This window comes from Epinephelus moara, chromosome 10 (genome assembly GCF_006386435.1).
Source record: "Epinephelus moara isolate mb chromosome 10, YSFRI_EMoa_1.0, whole genome shotgun sequence".
Lineage (NCBI taxonomy): Eukaryota > Metazoa > Chordata > Actinopteri > Perciformes > Serranidae > Epinephelus > Epinephelus moara.
The window spans coordinates 13,663,800-13,682,007 of record NC_065515.1 but is presented as its reverse complement, the minus strand read 5'-3'; the positions used below and the strand labels follow the sequence as shown (position 1 = coordinate 13,682,007).

At 42.5% G+C, this 18,208-nt stretch overlaps 2 protein-coding genes across 2 annotated transcripts; one reads left to right on the top strand and one right to left on the bottom strand.

The window, feature by feature from the left end:
- Nucleotides 1-1,461: 1,461 nt before the first annotated feature.
- peak3 (PEAK family member 3) lies at nt 1,462-5,517 on the bottom strand. The gene is made up of 4 exons (XM_050054970.1): nt 5,384-5,517; nt 4,999-5,147; nt 4,057-4,607; nt 1,462-3,716 (listed from the first exon to the last, which is right to left on the bottom strand). The coding sequence occupies exons 1-4, from the start codon at nt 5,446-5,448 to the stop codon at nt 2,595-2,597; spliced, it is 1,887 nt and encodes a 628-aa protein (XP_049910927.1). The 5' UTR covers nt 5,449-5,517; the 3' UTR covers nt 1,462-2,594.
- Nucleotides 5,518-13,982: 8,465 nt separating this feature from the next.
- Nucleotides 13,983-16,779, top strand: org (oogenesis-related gene). Its single transcript, XM_050055130.1, has 6 exons — nt 13,983-14,140; nt 14,236-14,307; nt 14,385-14,604; nt 15,989-16,149; nt 16,455-16,559; nt 16,650-16,779. The coding sequence occupies exons 1-6, from the start codon at nt 14,084-14,086 to the stop codon at nt 16,704-16,706; spliced, it is 672 nt and encodes a 223-aa protein (XP_049911087.1). The 5' UTR covers nt 13,983-14,083; the 3' UTR covers nt 16,707-16,779.
- Nucleotides 16,780-18,208: the final 1,429 nt, after the last annotated feature.

Here is an 18,208-nt window from a genome sequence, read left to right as displayed (position 1 = left end):
TCAATTCAATGTGTTTAATCCCAGTATTTCTGCGCAGTTGCAGATTAAAATTAGGCTGCACTGATATTAGCATTATACAATTTGTAGAATTAGATTCCAGTGGTGGCTACATAAGATTTTCTTTAATGACCTATGACCTGCACATATCCAATATTTACAGAGGGTTGTGAAGTCCAAAAATCAAAGTATATTGATTAAGGTCAGATGTTATTTTTTCACAATTCTCAACATGATTTTTATGTAATGACATATTCTGCTTAAATCCATTTTTGTTGGCGTTCAGCCTTTCAAAAATAACACTTTAACTGAAATCGAAAAACTTTGCTCTCGTTTGTGACATTCCTACCACCCCTCTAACTGATATAACTGATTATCAGGTGCAGTCTGTTTTTTTCCACCATTTTAGTTTATTTTTAAGTACTTGTCATACTCCTATTGTTACACATTAGGAGCAGTTTTTTGCTTTTGCTTCTTGAAAACACTTATGTCTTGCATATATGTATAATTCCCCACTTATCTAATACTCTATTGTTCTAAAACTGGGCCCAGTGAGTGACCCTGACCCAGGAAACCCACCTGTTGTCACTGGTTGTGAATTGTTAAATCTGTGGTTACTCTACAAAGTGTTACCTATAGTTTGAAGCATTCTCTGGCGAAGAAATAATTTCTTTTGGGGTTAAATTGAGTTGAATTGAGACAGCCCCCATCACACCAAACGTCTGCAGCAGACTGAACACTTAAAACGGCTTTATTTTACTGCCATTTCTGCTATAGCACAACGTTGCCGTGAGCCTATGGGCGTGGTAATTATTTCTTAATGATTTCATGCCCTTATTGGATTAGTAAGCTGCCTACATGTATTTATATTCAGGCAACAGAGATATTTGTTCAAGGAAAACTCATTTAATCTGATAAATCACTTTATTTAAATCGGGTCAATTCAGCACAGCCCTACTTTCACACCTCTGCGCACCTGTTAAATGTATACTATGCAGGATTGTCAGTTACTCTTTGTAAATGCGCCCATCAGCGTAAGTGAAGGTAAAAGCCAACCCCAGATTCACGTTTGCCGTTTCATGTTGCTATATTTATGTTTTTCAGCACTGTTTTCTCTGGGATGAATTCTGCTTATGATCTGACACCTGTTTGCTGCCTTTTTATAAAGCCCCAGCCTCACCTGAGCCTCACCCATGAACATCTTGAACATAGAAAATAAGAAAATACAGGCAGAGGGCAGAGTCTGCAGATAAATGCACCGCCACACACTGCTAGTAGGACATAAATGATGACGGAGAAAGATTACTTCTCTACAAATCTGTATGACAAGTATACCTTTAATCTGCTGTGTAAAGTATAATTGTGTTACTTTAATTGATGGCTAAATTTTGATGTTGGAAAGAAGTTTTAAGATGCTGCTATTTGGTTCTGAAAAGCACTTCCTCTGACACATTGAGACCTTTGGTGGCTCACTGTTATAGCCATCTTCATGATTTATTAAGAGTAATGATACAGTGGAGTCAGTGAGGACAAGCAAGACAACTTTGGTACAATTATTTAAACGATATTGTGTCTTAGAGCCCCTGAAAGCAAAGAGATATAAAGAAGTCTTTCATGAAATAACCAAAACTATTCTAACTTTGGAAGAAAATAGTTTGTACATGTACAATTCCATCACTTATAATAGGAGCTGGGAATGATTAATATAAAGCAACATGTTTAAAGTGCAGCATTGTATTACATAACTCACAGTGGCACTGCTCAGCTAGCGACCCAGGCTCTAGCACTGCAGCTTGTGCATGTTTGGTGTTGGTCATGTTGAGTTTTCACCTCAATTTTTGTGTCCAGGTCATGTGATACCATCCTGTCCACTGCATATTGTTTGTCCTGTGGTTATGTATTGTTATGTACATGAATGTCATGCAGCTGTGTGCAGCACTTTTTTCTTGCCCAAGACAAATTTGATTCAGGACAATGAAGTTTATCTTATCTTTAATTTTACGTCAGTGGTTCCCAACTGGTCCAGTCAAGAGGTACAGATTTCACCATAGTCATCAGTTCAAGGTCCACACAGCTGAATAAATTCAGCGTCATTGTTGCATTTGTCCATGTCATCGAGCTAGTTTGCTGTCTCTGTCAGTTAGCTGTCCATTTGCTACTCACTCTACAGTTGGAAACAACACTTCAAAATAAAAGCTCTGTGCCGGAATTCACTGTACATCAAAATCTAGTATGTTTTTACAAACTTGACACATTTATGAGTCACTTGCGGTCCATTCAGAATGGACCCACAACCCACCAGCAGGGAACCACTGTTTCAAGTTATGAAGAGCAGTATATGAATGTTCGAATTGTTATAAACAGGAAGAGTGGAAATGGCTTTTAGTCCAATCAAATGCACATTCTTAGTGTATTTTTGAGCATGGTACATAATGCAGACTGATAGTTGACCACTTACACACATCACTGAAACCTTTGGTCCTGGCATTCATGTGGGTGCCACCTGACACACACACCAGTGGTTTTAATGTTTTGGCTGATTGATATATGTTGCACTTGAACTACCCAGCATGAGTCCGTAAGGGAATGACTTCAATTCAAGATGGACTGTCTGTATTCGGAGTGAGCCATAGCTGACTTGTCACGCTCACAACTGTCTCGGGGTCTGTAAACGACAGGTATTGCAGGCACATACAGTCCTCCCAGTCGAGAACCGACTGATCCTGGATCAGCCCTCTCTCGGCCAACTTCATCACCAGCAGGGCTCGCTTGATCGTCAGCCAGTTGTGTACGGCGGTGGTCATAGAGCCTCTGTGATTGAAGAGTGGGACCCGTGGCCCCCAGAGGAGCACCTGAAGCGTGGCCACCATGTCGGCCATCTGTGGCCCGCTGCTGTCACTATGGAGCAGAGAGGCCAGATAGAGAAGGCCCTGTCGGTGTGAGGACATGAACAGGGTTGGAGCTGAGCCCAGAGGTGTTTGGCTCTCCTGCGAGTGGAAGCAGTATTGAATTAGGTTTCCAATCTGGGATTTGATGTAGGTGAGGGGGTTAGGAACAGACAGAGCAGATGACAGCGGGGTCAACACCACACGAGGGGAGCCATATGTCCTCCATAACATCTGGATCTTTCCTTGTTTCGCCGCCTGTAACCGCTCCATTTCATCTTTCCATCTGCTGGTCTTGAAACTGCTCTTTATTTCAGAGGCATCATGCTCTAGCTTGTTTTCTCCCTCTTCATTCTCCCTGCTGGGCCACACTAAAAAGATCCCCCGAGGTCTGAGCTCAGCAGCAGTGGCACTGATGTTGTACAGATGTTGTGAGCCCATTAATACCTGCAGCAACAGAGCACATACCTGTCTGTCGTAATCCAAACAATCTGTGCTCTGCAGCGAGCTGCTGTCCTGAACAAAGTCCTCCAGAGTGGCTTGTGGGAAGTCTCTCTCAACGCTCACCGAGAGGCCTCTCTGGAGGAAAGACTGAACTGAGGGCAGACTAATGTTCTCATGATCTGTGGCACACTCAGTGCTGCCTCCACCTGGTGATTTAGCAGCAGTGCAGTCCGACTTGAGAGGAAAAAAGGGATCTTGGTTTTGTAATATGCTAGATTCACTCCTCGGGGTGCTGCTTGCTTGGAATTGAGTAATAACATCTTGCACGTTGACATGCGATGGCTGGTGTTTGGTGTGAGCCGAGGAAGCTTCGTCAGTCTGCTTGTGTGCCTGCACAGAAAGAACAACAGACACTCATAAAACTGAAGTTGTAATTAAGAAACACTTGCACTGTGTGAAAAAAAGATGCCTCATTTGGCCTTCCTGTTGCAGTTGTGACACCTGATGACAGTTTAGAGGAAGTGTTTCTGGCACCGCAGACCGTGTGACAGTTGCCAGTCTCGATAGAGATCAAGTTTGTATGACTGGTTGCTGTGTGCAATGTGCAATTTCAACACAATTTCAAGGGCAATGTGACCGCAAGTGAACAGCAGAACATTTTAACATCATGCATTAACACACAGAACGTACTGTTAACACTGCACAGTGAATAAAAGATATGTAACATTACCCTTAAACCAAGCATCCTCCCTGGAAGCTTGGGGCTGTGCAGGCTGTAGTAAACCGTGTCGCCGATCTGCTTTGGCTCGCTGCCCTCACACAGCAGGAAATCCTCAGGCTGGTATGAGATGACGTCCCTCTCTGCGGCCTCTCCTCGCAGCAGGATCCCAGCCTCCACGTTCTGTGCCATGCTTCTCAGAAAGAGAAGGTGGCGATGCTGAATCCCCTGAGAAACAACCCTCTGGTCATCAAAGGTGCTGACGAGGTGGGGCAGATGCTCATCTGGGGTGTCAAAGGACAACTGGGAGAAGGACTGCAAGGAGACAGGACTCCCTCTGATTGGTTGAAACTCTTCTATCTCCTCATGGAAGTAGATGTTGGGTATGGGGGCCAGCATGTACAGGGGGTTGTCAAAGTTTTGAGGGTATCTTTGCAGTGGAGACGGAGGACAGAGTGGAGGCGCCTTGGTGCCAGGGAGGGAGACAGTGCGGGCTAGCTTCTTCTTTGGAACAGGCGGCGGGGTGCCATCTGAGAAAAATCTCTCCAGGTGTCGGGAGGGATCTGAGCAACACAGTGAGGGGGATTTAGGTCAGACTTGAACAGTGAGCAAGAGCAATGAGCATGCAACAGTCTGGGTGTGTGTCTGCATTGTCAGTTCAACAGTCTGCAAGTCACCATAGTCTATCTGAAAATCACATGCATGTTCATGAAAGTAAAAGTTTCAGATGGTTACTTCCTCTCTTTCAGTTCTCACGAAAACGTCGAAGTGAGAAAACTGAATCGCACTTCATAGTAAGATGTGTCTTTTCCCATTACGCTGAACTGCATGCGTGAGTTGTGTTTTCACAACTGGGGAAGGACAATACAGTAAATGATGCAGTGCCTAACAATGACATTAGGACATGAGTACTTTCAGTCACCTAAACTCACTTCATCATTCTGAGGAGCTTACCGTAGCGTTGGTGTATGGGGCACTGGGCTGCATGACAGTCAGTGGGTTCGGGGAAGACATCGTTGCATGCGTAGTTTTGATGCAGGAGTCCAACAGAGCTGAATATAAGACAGTCAGACTCCACACTGGAGTTTCTAGAGGAATGGCTCCTGTGTATGGAGATGCACAGAATAACAAAATCATCTAAGTGCATGCAGTGCAGGATACTTGACATTATCAGATAAGGGATATTCAGATGAAGTATGTGCAGTCTGCTTTTTATCCCTAATAATTAGCATCTTTTAATAAGGATTATGATGATGGATTAGACCTAATTAGAACCCAATAAGAGAATGTGTAGAATAATCACAAAGTTGTAATCAGATCTACAGTTTGTTGGTCTTACCTGCGCTGTTTGAGAGGCAGTGCTGGTGGTTGTTCCTCCGCTCTGCTGCCAGGACCAGACGCCATCAGGAAACTGCAAAGTTACAACACCTAATCTGCCCCTCCACCTCTCACACGCAGTTCACTGTTGTCACTGAATGCAGCGTGTGTGAAGCTTACAGGTGGCCGACTCGGCATGTCTCTGAAACACTTCCCGTTTCTCTCAGTAACTCCCTCCGTCACTTTTTTCTCTGTCTCTTTCTGTCTCTTTCGTCTGTGTAGTTGCATGAATTTTTTTTGCTCTTGTTATCTTTTAATCAGCCCTGAGCTTGAGGTTGGTACCGGAAAGGTGGTGTGTGTGTGTTCTGGGGGCAAAACTCTGTTCTCTGAGCTAACCTCAAGTTGACAGAACGGGGAAGAGCAGATATGGCAAAGCCCCTTCAATTTGCACTCTTGCCTCTTTCTTTCTCAGTTGATCTACATTCGCCATGTGTAGCCTCAGCATGAACTTCTCTCTTTTGGATGATGCAGTTTGAGCCTTTACACATGCAATGCCCTCTTCAGGGCTGCTTGCATGTAGGACTGTATGCTTTCTCTGACTTAAAAGGAAAGGTAAAATGGTGAAGCATAAGACTGAGATGATTCACCATGTCTCTGTCTTGCACAGCTGGGTCATTTTGGAATTTTTTTAGTGAATGTAAATTCTACATGTCCTATAAATGATGGCATAGAGGAAACACTTATTCTGAGGAGCTTTAACACTATAAAAAATATCCAAGCTGACCTCCTGTGACCGATGCTGTGCAGTGCATTTAAAGTTAATGACTTATTTTTAAAATAATAATTTAAAAAAACACGTAATTGTCTCTGCACGCTGCTCTTTTGTTGAGAGGTCAGAGGTGAATCTTGCTAAAACACACTTCAGCAAGACATGTTTGTCAAAATGAGAACAGTTTTAATGCTGCCAAAAGACAGGATATCAGGATTTAAAGGGACAGCTCACCCCCAGATTAAAACTACCTCTTACCTGTAGTGTTATTTATGTCTAGATTGTTTTGGTGTGAGTTGTTGGAGATATCGGCCATAGAAAATAGATGGCATTTGACTTGTGGTGCTCAAAGTGCCCAAAAAAACCTCAACAGCAATGTCTCTTTCCAGAAATCATGACCTGATTACTCACGATAATCCACAGACCTTGTTGTGAGCAGTTTCATGCCTGTGACAGTGTGAGATTTAAGCATTAATTGTGTCCTCCTTGGCTGAGCTGTAACATTAGCTAGCAGTAGATGTTTCCTTTTGCACGGTGGTACAGTTGGTGCGTGTAGTTTGGTGGAAAGAAAACATTTCCGTCATGAAACTGCTCGCAAGATTATCTTGAGTCATAATTCCTGGAAAGAGACATTGCTGTTGAGTTTATGGCGCTTTGAGCACCTCAAGCCTAAAGCCATCTAGTTCCATTACATTCAACAGAAAGCAGAGGTCTCTACGGCTGATATCTCCAACACTCAGCAACACACACAAAAACAAACTAGACTGATAGATAGCACTACAGGTAAGAGGAAAAATATGTATTTTTGATTTTGGGGTAAACTGTCCCTTTAATGACTTGGCTGACTGTTCACCCCTTTAGCTCCAGCTGTAATTAAGAAGACATAAACTTAATCATCTAGATCTTCTAGCACAGTGATCAGAAATAAAATCTAGGCAGCAATATCAGAAAAAGCAAGTTAACTTAAGAGTCTACAGTTATGCTAGTGGCTCTGGGAGGTTGTGCTTAGGTGCAGAGGTTCTTGAGCTAAATGCTAACATCAGCATGCTAACATGCTTATAATGCCAATGCTAACATGCTGATGTTTAGCTGATGTTTTAGGTGTAATCTTTGTAATGTTCACCATTTTAGTTTAGTGTGCTAGCATGCTGATATTTGCTGATTAGCACTACAGATAAACTACAGCTGAGGATGATGGAAATGCCAAGCTATTATTAACTTAAAAATACGATCAAATTGTTCATGTGAACCAGTATGAATATTACTTGTATAAAAATGAGGCTTTGAATAACATATCAATTACAAATCATTCATTTAAACTAGCTCTGAAAGACAAGGCATCACAATCCATTAATTGTCGGGATATTCTAGTCTGCACTGAAGTGGTGGACTGAGCAACAAACAGATCAACATTTCCACTACTGGAGCAGCGTGCTGCTAACATGGCTAAACATGCTGCTATAAGGGGCGTCGGTGGCTTAGTGGTAGAGCAGGCGCCCCATGTACAAGGCTGTTGCTGCAGCGGCCCGGGTTCGAGTCCAGCCTGTGGCCCTTTGCTGCATGTCATCCCCTCTCTCTCCCCTCTTCACACTTAACTGTCCTGTCCATTAAAGGCAAAAAAATGCCCCAAAAAATATTTAAAAAAAACAAAAAAAAACATGCTGCCATAAATGGTGAACATGCATGGATATAGAGCCCATTAAGCATCTTGAAATATAATAAATCACAATGAGCATTAATATCCATAATCAGGAAAGAATTTAGGTCACACACCGTGATGCGACCCATAAAGAGACACAGGAGAGAGCCACTTAAACAGACTGTAGTGACCATGGTGCAGTGACACTTGTGTCATGTCAGTGATACACACATGGATCTATAATATAATATTTCATTATCTGAGTGCTAATTAGAGTCTTGAAGCCGAGCGTGTGCTGCTCAAGTACCCCTATCCCAGAATGACTCACATCATCTGGATTAAGGGCAGTCGTCCCTGAATTGATTCTCTACCGTCATTTCTGCTATATTTAGTAACAAGACTGTTTCATTGAAAAACATGATGACAATGTGTCAACACGTTGTGACTGACAATGAAGTGAACCCCAGTATATTACAAATCTAAAACAGCCTCATAAGGATCTGAAATGGAGCTTTGTTACAGAAAATCTGCGTGTGATGATGAAGTTTCAATATTAAAGGCTTCTCCCAAAATGAAGCTAAATGTCTGCTGCAGTATGAATCTGATCAGTTGAAAATAGCAGAGGATAATAAAGGGACGGTTCACACCAGAATCACAGGTACATATTTTCCCTCTTACTTGTAGTGCTTCTTATTAGTCTAGATTGTTTTGGTGAGTTGCTAAGGGTTGGATATTGGCCTTCTCTTTAATATAATGGAACTAGATGGCACTCAGCTTGTGCTGTTTGAAGCGCCAAAAATATACATTTGAAAAACTCAACAGCAATGTCTCTTTCTAGAAATCCTGACCTTGTAACTCAAGATAATCCACAGACCTTGTTGTGAGCAGTTTCATGTAGGAACTGTTCTCTTTCTACCAAACTGCACCTGCTAACCGTATCACCCCACAGAAGGAAGTGTACATCTACTCATGGAAAAGAAGATTCTTCTCTGCTGAGCTGTTTCGTTAGCAAGCTCAGTGGTGCCAGGTGAGTGTGAATTGGCTGCTAGCTCACTGAGCACCACTGAGCTAGCTAACGTTGCAGCTCAGCCAAGGAGAGCCCCATACATGTTAACATTTTGCAAGCCTCTCGTCCATGAGTAGATGCACGTTTCCTTCTGCGCAGTGATAGAGAAAGAAAATAGTTCCAACATAAAACTGCTCACAACAAGATCTGTGGATTATCTTGTGTAACCAGCTCGTGATTTCTGGAAAGACACATTGCTGTTGAGTTTTTCTAAGTATTGTTTTGTCACTTTTAGCACCACAAGTCGAGCGCCGTCTATATCCATTATGCTCAAGAGAAGGCAGACATCTCTACGGACGATATCTCCAACACTCTACAACTCACAAAACAATCTAGATTGATAAATGGCACTAAAGCTAAGTGGAAAAATATGAAGTTTTGATTCTCTTTAGGTACTAAATGAACATATGGTGTGCATTCCAATCCCCATACTGCCATACTATATGCCAGAAAAGTTTTATAGTGTTCCAGTACATAGTATGTCAAATGCAGCATGCCAAAAGTACCAGGATGTTCTATTACATCCGTTCGGATGCTTTTCTGGCTTTTCTGACCCACAGAAAAGATCTCCTCTGCACAGTGAAAGATACGTGACATAGATTGTCAGAAGTCGCAATGATGGATGACAGCGCATTCTGTTGACTGATGACCAGTTGATTAGTAATGATAGGAATATCATGTGTTTAATTGAATAAAATAATCATAAATATAACCAACAACAAATGAGCTTAAGTATTAAATAACAATGCTAGAGAAATGTATAGCCTCTGTAATTTTACTTACGTGAATATATGTTAGAATCTAACTTACTGCAGAATAATAACATCAGAGCTGTTTGGGTTGACCTCAGTCTCTGGTGAACAGTATTTGTTTTTATCTCCAAGCTAACTGATATAAAACCAAGAGAGTAAAAGGTCAGGGCGTAACATTATGAGGAAGTGGTATGTCCCGATTGTGTTCATACCGCATGCAACAGTATGTACTCTATAAGGTCAGCTGCAGCACCTACTAAAAGTAAAAAGAAAAAGTATGCGACTTGGAATGCACCCAAATTTTACAGAAAAACAAGTGATGGTCATCAAGTGAACATGTCAATTAAATCCAAAATATGAAGGAGCATATTGGTGCCTTTGAGTTCTCCATCAATATAACAGAGAAGAGTGACATTCTGGCTTCCAAGAAGTGGCATGGCAGAACAGGTTTGGGAGCCACTGCTAGATGAGATTATTATTTATATACAGTGCCTCCATGAATGGATATATAAACTTTCCAGTTGCCATTTTTTTAGGTACACCTGGTCAAAACTAATGCAGCCTAACACAACAGCTCTGTAATAAACCCTATGATGTTCAGCACTTTATATTTTGTTCGCCTCATTTATATCATTGAGTTAGAGTCACTGAAGGTAAATTAGATACTAGAAACACCTCTCAGTAAAACACAATACAGTTTAATAAACCGTGGTGTATTAGAGAGAAGTTATGAAACTGTTCTGAACTTCGCTGTGTGTTTGCGTTCTCAAAATTAAATTACTCATCTCTTTTTGAAGAATGCTTTTAAGCGACTGAGCAGTTCGGGAATTGAATGAGAGCGGAAACCCTTATTTGGCTTCAAGCATTATTGTAAAATCTCTTATGTCATGCACATACAAAAACAACAACACAGGGAGTAATTATAAATTTAGATCACCTTAATCTATTCTTGTGCTCAGGGACTCATTTTTGTATTTTCATTGCCCTGCACTTAGAGCAGAGCACTTTGCATCATAATTATATTTACCCACTAAATTTCAGTGCGTGGGAGCTTTGAGGATGCAGGCTACGAGGATGCATTAGTCGACCGTCGTTAAGGGCGTCTGCAGCGAAGCTCTTCATATGCTAAGGAGCAAGAACTGCTTCGTTTCTCCGCCTCGGGGACGAATCAGCACACATTCATGCGAGTTCACAGCTCCGGCTCACTGTGGAAACTATACAGACGTATTCAACGAGGGCCTGAATATAGGCAGACAGCTTGAGAGCAACTGACATTTAAGATCCTGAAAGCGGTGGAGGAATTCATTAACCTTAAATTCACTCTGCCTGTTATGAGAGTCTTAAAGGTGACCCTCCATGCTCCTCAAGAAAACAGGAACTTTGAAATAAAATAGGGTGATAAAGAGACTCAGACATAATGCACGCAGTATCACAGCAGTCTGTTGATGTTGGTTTATTTTTCATGAATTTTCACAGCTTAATCATACTGACATTTTTGTCCACTGACACGAGACAAAAACTGTATTCCATAACATTTATACATGAAAAAATACACAATATAAACCAAATTAAGGCGTATTAAAGCACTTAGCATAGCTACAAATCAGTCTCATGATTTCATTCCTTATGGCGGGAGGTGAAGTGTTTCCTTATAACCTCATAGAAGCGGCGTTTGTGCTTGCCGTCTTGGTGTCTGAGTGCAGAGGAAGATGAAACTGTAGTGTTGACGGAGGAGGAACAAGCTTTCATCTCTCCCTTTACTGATCTCTCTTTGCTCTGTGAGTCAGTTAAGTCTTTAGACAGCCTCCTCTTGTCTCCTGGCAGGTGAGAGGAGTTGTTATTTACTGTCCTCGTCACTGGAGCTTTGCTAAGAGAGCATGTGGTCTCCTCGTCCTTGTTTGAGCGCCGTAGGCTGGCTTGGCAGAGAAGTGCCTCCTCGCTCGCCATCTGCGGGCTCTGGCTCAAGGTGACGAAGCCGTACGGGGTGGTGACTTTGGTCAGGTGTGGCAGGGAGAAGGCAGCTCTGCTGGCGGGGTCCAGGCAGTCCTGGGCCTCGGTGAAGGAGCAGGGGTAGGACACCTCCCTCTGAAGAGCAGATCTCCTCTGGGTGAAGGGGTCTGAGACGCTCCGCTCAGCCTTGCGGTCTGACAGAACCAAACCGCAGGCTGTGAATGATGTGGATGATGAAAGCGTGGAGCAGGCCAGAGAAGCACATAAAGATGACTCAGTCCCAGAGCTCCCTAAGCCTTCATCTGTCTCCACATCATCCTCCTCTGTCTCTTTGTCCAGTGATCTTAAGCTGTTCTGCACTGACAGACTTGGTATAGTGAACTGTGGGATGCTGTCAGGGGTCAGGATATTTGGATAAATGTTCTCCCGGCTTGTCTGGAAGTCCGATCCCAGAGAACACCCGAAGGACCTTGCACCACTGGTAGCCCACAGGAGAGCACGGATCCCTGCGCTGCTGTGTCTGCGCAATGTGGAGAAATCATCTGAAGCTTGGGTCCCACTGCAGATAGCTCCAATGCTGAACGTCCGTGTGACTGTGTTCTTATCCATCACTGAATGCTTCTCGCTGTCTTTGCTCACGGACTCGGTTGTTGAATGGCAAGAGGATGGATGATGAGCAGCTTTTATGCTTCTCCACTTCCCACATGTTGTCCTCCACCAAATGCATCAACAGATGCGTAAATGTGACGAGAGCCAGAGGCGGAAATGGTTACCAGTTAAGGAGCTTTTAAAGAATGGAAGCTCAATGACAGGCCCCCCTCTTCAACCTCTTCATATGCTAAGAAGCAGCCAGAGATGCAGCATCTCACTGCCACCGCATCATGTTGCTAATTATAGTGAACTGACCAATAAACCTGTCATTGTTTAATGGTTTCATAACAGCCTCCTTAAGCCCAAGATGATGTCTTAAAAATGTTTGTTTCATGTGACTCCAAATGTATTTGATTTAATACAGTATTTTAAGTTAAACAGCAAATCTACACTGACCAGCAGGAACTCGGGAATGTTTGGCATCTTTGTTTGAGAAATAAGTGAAATCCATACTTCATATAAAGAGTTAAACCTAGAGAGAATAGTTGATACATTTTCTGTGTACTGATGAATTCACTGCTCTAATGTGCAGCAAGATCACTTCTTGTTAAGAGGGACTTTACATATAAACGTAGTAATGGATTTCTAAATATCTGGTGCTGCCCTGAGAAGAAAGAAATCTTACAGTAAACATTTTTAACATCTTTTGAAATGTTTTTTTTTTTATCAAGTTATGTATTTGGTTTTTGTTGTTTTCAGATTTTAGAAATTCTGTTTTGCTCATTTTAAATCATTACTTATGGCCTATCCAAGTTGAATTATTCATGTAACTTCAGTTTTACTTTTTTGGTTCTTTTTACAGGGCCAAGGATTAAAGTATCTTTGGGGGACACACTGGTCCATAAAGTAGCCTATACCCCTGCAGCCCCCATGAGACAGGGGGCCTGGAAGTCCAACCAGGCCACCCCTGCCTGTCAACAACCATTGCAACACATTCTCACTCGGCCCTCGTCGTACATCGACGTTTGATCATGGGCCTTCCACGTCAAGATGCAACGTGCAAAGTTCCCTGGTAGTGTTGGTTGTTGATGCTCTGGTAGGCTGTGTCAACGTCAGCCTGTTACATGTTACATGCATTGTCTTCTTTCAAGATACACTTCGGTTTTCAAAGGAAATTTACAGTTTGCATACAGCCTCTTTCAAAATAAATGCACTACGTCAGTACAACACCATGAACTGACGTGTTTTCCTTCAACAACAAAGCACATGGCTACACATTTGTACAACTGAAGTATGTAAGAATCCCTTTAGACCTACATCGCTATAAGAACATTAAAATTACAATTTTTTAAATTCATTTCTGTATAATTTTTGGTCAAAGCCACAGGTGCCTACCCCTGGTTTATGGTGTAAATTCTGTCAAAATAAAACTCCTCAGCTTCTTTTATGTTTTCATTACGAGGGACAAATGCACATGTTCTAAATACTGTGCATCATTATGCTGATGAAGAACTGTGTATCATGTGTATATGAATAGTTCCTTTTATTACTATTGCAATCATTATAACTATTAAATATTAATATTATCATTTTAATTTTCCTAAACCTTATGCTGTCACTTGTTTTTGCCCACTCACCTTTGAGATGATTTCTATTAACTCCCAGCAGCAGCTGTGTTTTGCATGTCAGAAGTCTCTGATAATATAATGGCCCTATTTTCAGGTCCACATCGGTCACGTGGCCTCCATTTCCCGGCCTGTTGCAGGTTAATTGGCGGGAGCTGCTGATTGGTCCGCTCTGATTGCGCCAGGTGCATGGGTCCCTGCTGATTGGCTACAAGGTGGCAACATCAGGGTACATTTCACCCTCCAACACCCGCACACACTTTAGTCCTTCATCTTCTCCTCCTCCTCATCTCAGGCCGGCAGATCCACCAGGCTTTGACCCGCAGCAGGATGACACTGGAAACCCACAGAGACGCCGTGGAGCCGGAGCACGCCGACAACGCTGAGGTAATGTGGGACAGATAGGTGGTGTGGGACGACTTGTATCATATTATAAAGACATGTTGTGGTAGTTGTGACCTGTGTTGTCTCTCCCTCTGCAGGGCAGCGTTGTGAGGAGAGACGGTGTGTTCCGCTCCGTGCTGCGCGGCCTCCTCTGGCCCTTCGGCGTCGTGGTACGAGCTGCAGCTAATTTGTGTTAGCATTTAGCCTGTTAGCTTCACACACGACCTAACATGGCTGTCACACACAGGTGCGCGTGTACCGCGGGTTTTGGTGGGTGCTGGGCTTCCGGCAGCCACAGGAGAAACCCCTCGTGAGCCCCGCGGTGCCCAGTCCCGCACGCCAGAGCCTCGCCGGCCGGAAGCGCCTGCACCGGGTCACCCGGCTGCTGCTGGCCATCCTGCCCCGCCGGGTGCAGGGCGCCCTGGGGTACCCGGTGTCCAGCAGCATTGGGCGCTCCCTCTCACCAGGTATGGAAGTTTGTTGGATAATGTTCATTGGGCTAACCAAAAAGTTTTCCCTTCAGCAGGGGCCTTCCTAACACAAACCACCAGTCGCACCAGCTCTCCCTCTGTATCTCACATATCACTTGGTCTGTGCCTATTAGAGTTGCATCTATATACCTGTTTCATGATATATAAGTTCATGGCTATCATACTGAGTACATTTGCTAACCTATGATAGTGAAATGCATGCAACTGGATGTTTAATCTCCCTTTATTTTAGTTCTAGGGGAGACTTCTTAGATACTTCATTAACAAAATGGTTTCAGTTATAGTAACAAAATGCTTGTAAAACCAAAAATAAGCTTCAATTTTCAGTCCCTTTTTTTAAGGGTCATGCAGACTGATAAAAAGAAACTCTTTAATACAATGAGACTGTTTTCTGAGACTGTTATCATACTGTTGCAACCCTAATGCTGATAATCATTTGCATCAGTTTTCAGACCATTTGAAGGAGCAAAGCGTAGAAGACTGCTTGTAAAGGATTCATAGAATTTAGTAGCATCTAATGGTTAGAATTGCACATTGCAACCACCTGACGCTTCTCATGTGCCAAGCGTGAACTCCTGCTGAGGATTCAGAAGGTTTTTACCAGGAGCTGAATTATCTGAAGAGCTCTCTTCCCCTCCAAAACAAATGGGACCAGGTGATTAAACCAAGTAGAAACACTTCCTCTGATGCTGGTCCGCTCTTTGCAGATAGGTTGCTAGTTCAGCCTGTGCTCACCTTTTTTCTGAGCCAGGCTTTCAGGAGGTTTTTACAGAGAGCTGAAATATCTGAGGTCTCTTTCCCTCAAACAAACAGACTGTCATTTTTAAATTGGTAAACATTGAATAAAGCAGTTTGACATTACAAATCAGTTTTTCCCCATGCTGCCAATCGCTTATTGGCTGCTATGGTGGCTAATGCCAATGGCCCTATCTAGAGCCAGTGTTAGAATATTTGTCTGTTGTGTTTACCGTAGCAACATGGCATCCTCTGTAGATGAGGACCCGCTCCCTATGTAGATATAAACAACTCATTTCTATATAACGAAAACATGGTGATTCTTATTCCCCTAAATCCTACGCAGTGGACTTTTAAAAAGGGAAAAAAATACTTGTTCCTGGGCCCTGTGGAGTAACTAGGCAGATTCAATCAAAATCTGCCATCTAGGTTTCCCAGTTACCACGTAGGGCCAAAAACAACTTGTCAAACTCAACTCCAGATACTCAAATGTTAGTGTACTGTGCATAACAGTTGTTTGCAGAAGTATGGTTTACTTTTTGACCTTTTTAAATAGGGATGTAAAATTTTAATGCGTCTAGAGGCCTGAGGGAACCACTTTCTGAAACAGTTTGTTTCCCGACAGAAATCCGAGTCTCTCCTACGAAACCTTGCGGAAAGGGCAGCAAGAGGAAGCAGGATGAGTTGGATGAGGATGAGGAGGAAGAGGAGAGTCAGACCTGGGTGGAGGCGCTCACTCAGGAGCTCGCTGAAGACGAAGGCCCAGAGATGGATCCTGACTATGAGGTTAGCGCTCAGGATGAGTTTGCTCCTGTTTCACAGGTGCTGTGAATTAAATTTTGTGAAAGTGATTTCTTCAATCTGAAGGGAGATGGAAGGAATATGTGTCGCTGGTATCAAAAGTGTCTTTCTTTTGGTTTATAATGCATGAGTACGTTCTGTACATCACCACACGTGCGGTGTCTGGTGCAAAATGTGTTCACGCTTAAAATAACACCTGCAGTCACACAACCTGATCTAAAATTCAAAAGCCTTTAACATTCCCGATAATGGAAGGAGGTGTTGCTCTCTTAATGCTGACCATCTCTCAGCCCAGTACCATAGAGACCGAGAGTGAAGAGTACCGCTCGCACAACAACACCGAAAGCGACATTGAGGTTCAGGAGAAAGGCGTTGTCATCGAGGACGTGAACACGGTAAGATCTGTGGACCCACTGTTAAAGAAATGGCATACATGAATAATGCAGACATGAGTGATGCACTAACTTGACTTTTGTGTTTTACAGGAATTTGAGGTGTCAAATCCATCTGAAGTCACTTGCCCTGCTGTTGTGTCATATTGACAAAATGTTGTATTGTGTCAGTGGTTTTGTATGTTTATATATTAATTCAATAAAACTTTGCCCTTTGCCTTGACATTGTTGTGGCTGTCCACTAGATGGCAGTAATATTTTATTCAACAACTGAGCTGACACAGTGTGAAGGAATGACTTGTTCATATGCCATCAGTACTTTCTATGAGGGTTGTTTAAATGCAGCTCTTGGTTCATTTTAAAACCTTTTTTTAAATTTGATTTAGTTTCTCAATTGATTGGTGACTGAGGTTGCTCTAAAATGTTAGTAGGTCTGTACAGCTCTGACTACATGATGCAGGTGCTGTCAACTTTGAAAAATTAAAACATTCCTTTGCAGTTTGTTGCAATAAACTTCATCGTGTTTGTTCATTAGTGTGATGGTTCCTGTGTTAGGTTAATTTCTGGATACTTCATGGCACTGATCATGCTCACAGCTGTAATCTGCCTAAGCTGTAGACATGGATGTCTGTATCATGCTTTGCCTCTCTAACTAAATTTCCTGCCACTACCACTCCATCGGAGCATGTCCTCTTTTATACTGAAAACAAAATAAAAGGCAATGATCCTCAATAACAGGACCTGAAGGTGTTCATGGGGTCCCCAGGAAAAATGGGGAAACTATTTTTACAATTAAATTCATTTTCCAGCTTGTACAACTGGAGCTGCTAAATGCACCTGCACTTGTATAGCATCTTTGTAGTCATCTGACCACTGGAGCACTTTTTACACTGAGTCACATTCACCCATTCATACACTGGTGGCTAACACTGCCATACATGGTGCCACCTGCTACTCTTTTTTTTTTTNATATATATATATAAAAATTCTCTCTCTCTCACACACGCGCGCGCCACATCTGGACCAATTTGGGGTTCAGTATCTTGCTCAAGGATGCTTTGACATGTGAGCTGGAGATCAAACTACTGATCTGAACGACCCACTTTATCTCTGAGCCGCAGCCTCTCAAATATACATAAAAAAAGTCATTACTTCTGAAGTCAAACCAGAGCAAGTGTAGGCTGAAACCATGGCTTATTGCATCTACTTGTTTTAATTGTCTTTAAATGTAGTGTTCCCTTTAGATTTATAAAATGAAAGAATTAGAATTTGGTTTTATATTAATCTGATTATTTTAAATATTTTTTAAATCTAAAGTGTAGTACACACTCAACGTTCCCAATGTGAGTAACAGTGGCTATTGTGATCGCAGGTTTCACTTCCCCCACAGGTATCCCCTCAGCTGTAGTCAACAGCTATAGAATTGTGGGTTGCGTTCAGTTTGACAAAGGGTTGCAAAATGTTTATTGAAACAGAATCCAGGTGTTCTGCTTTTTAGTAAGGCAGGTCTTAATCCAATTCAGTTCAAAGAGACTTTATTGGCATGAGAAATGCATGTACACTGACAGAGCAAGTGTGAAATAAAAAAATAAAGATTTACTTGATTTCGGTTTATATACACGTCACTGCTGATTTGGTATCACCTCTCACAC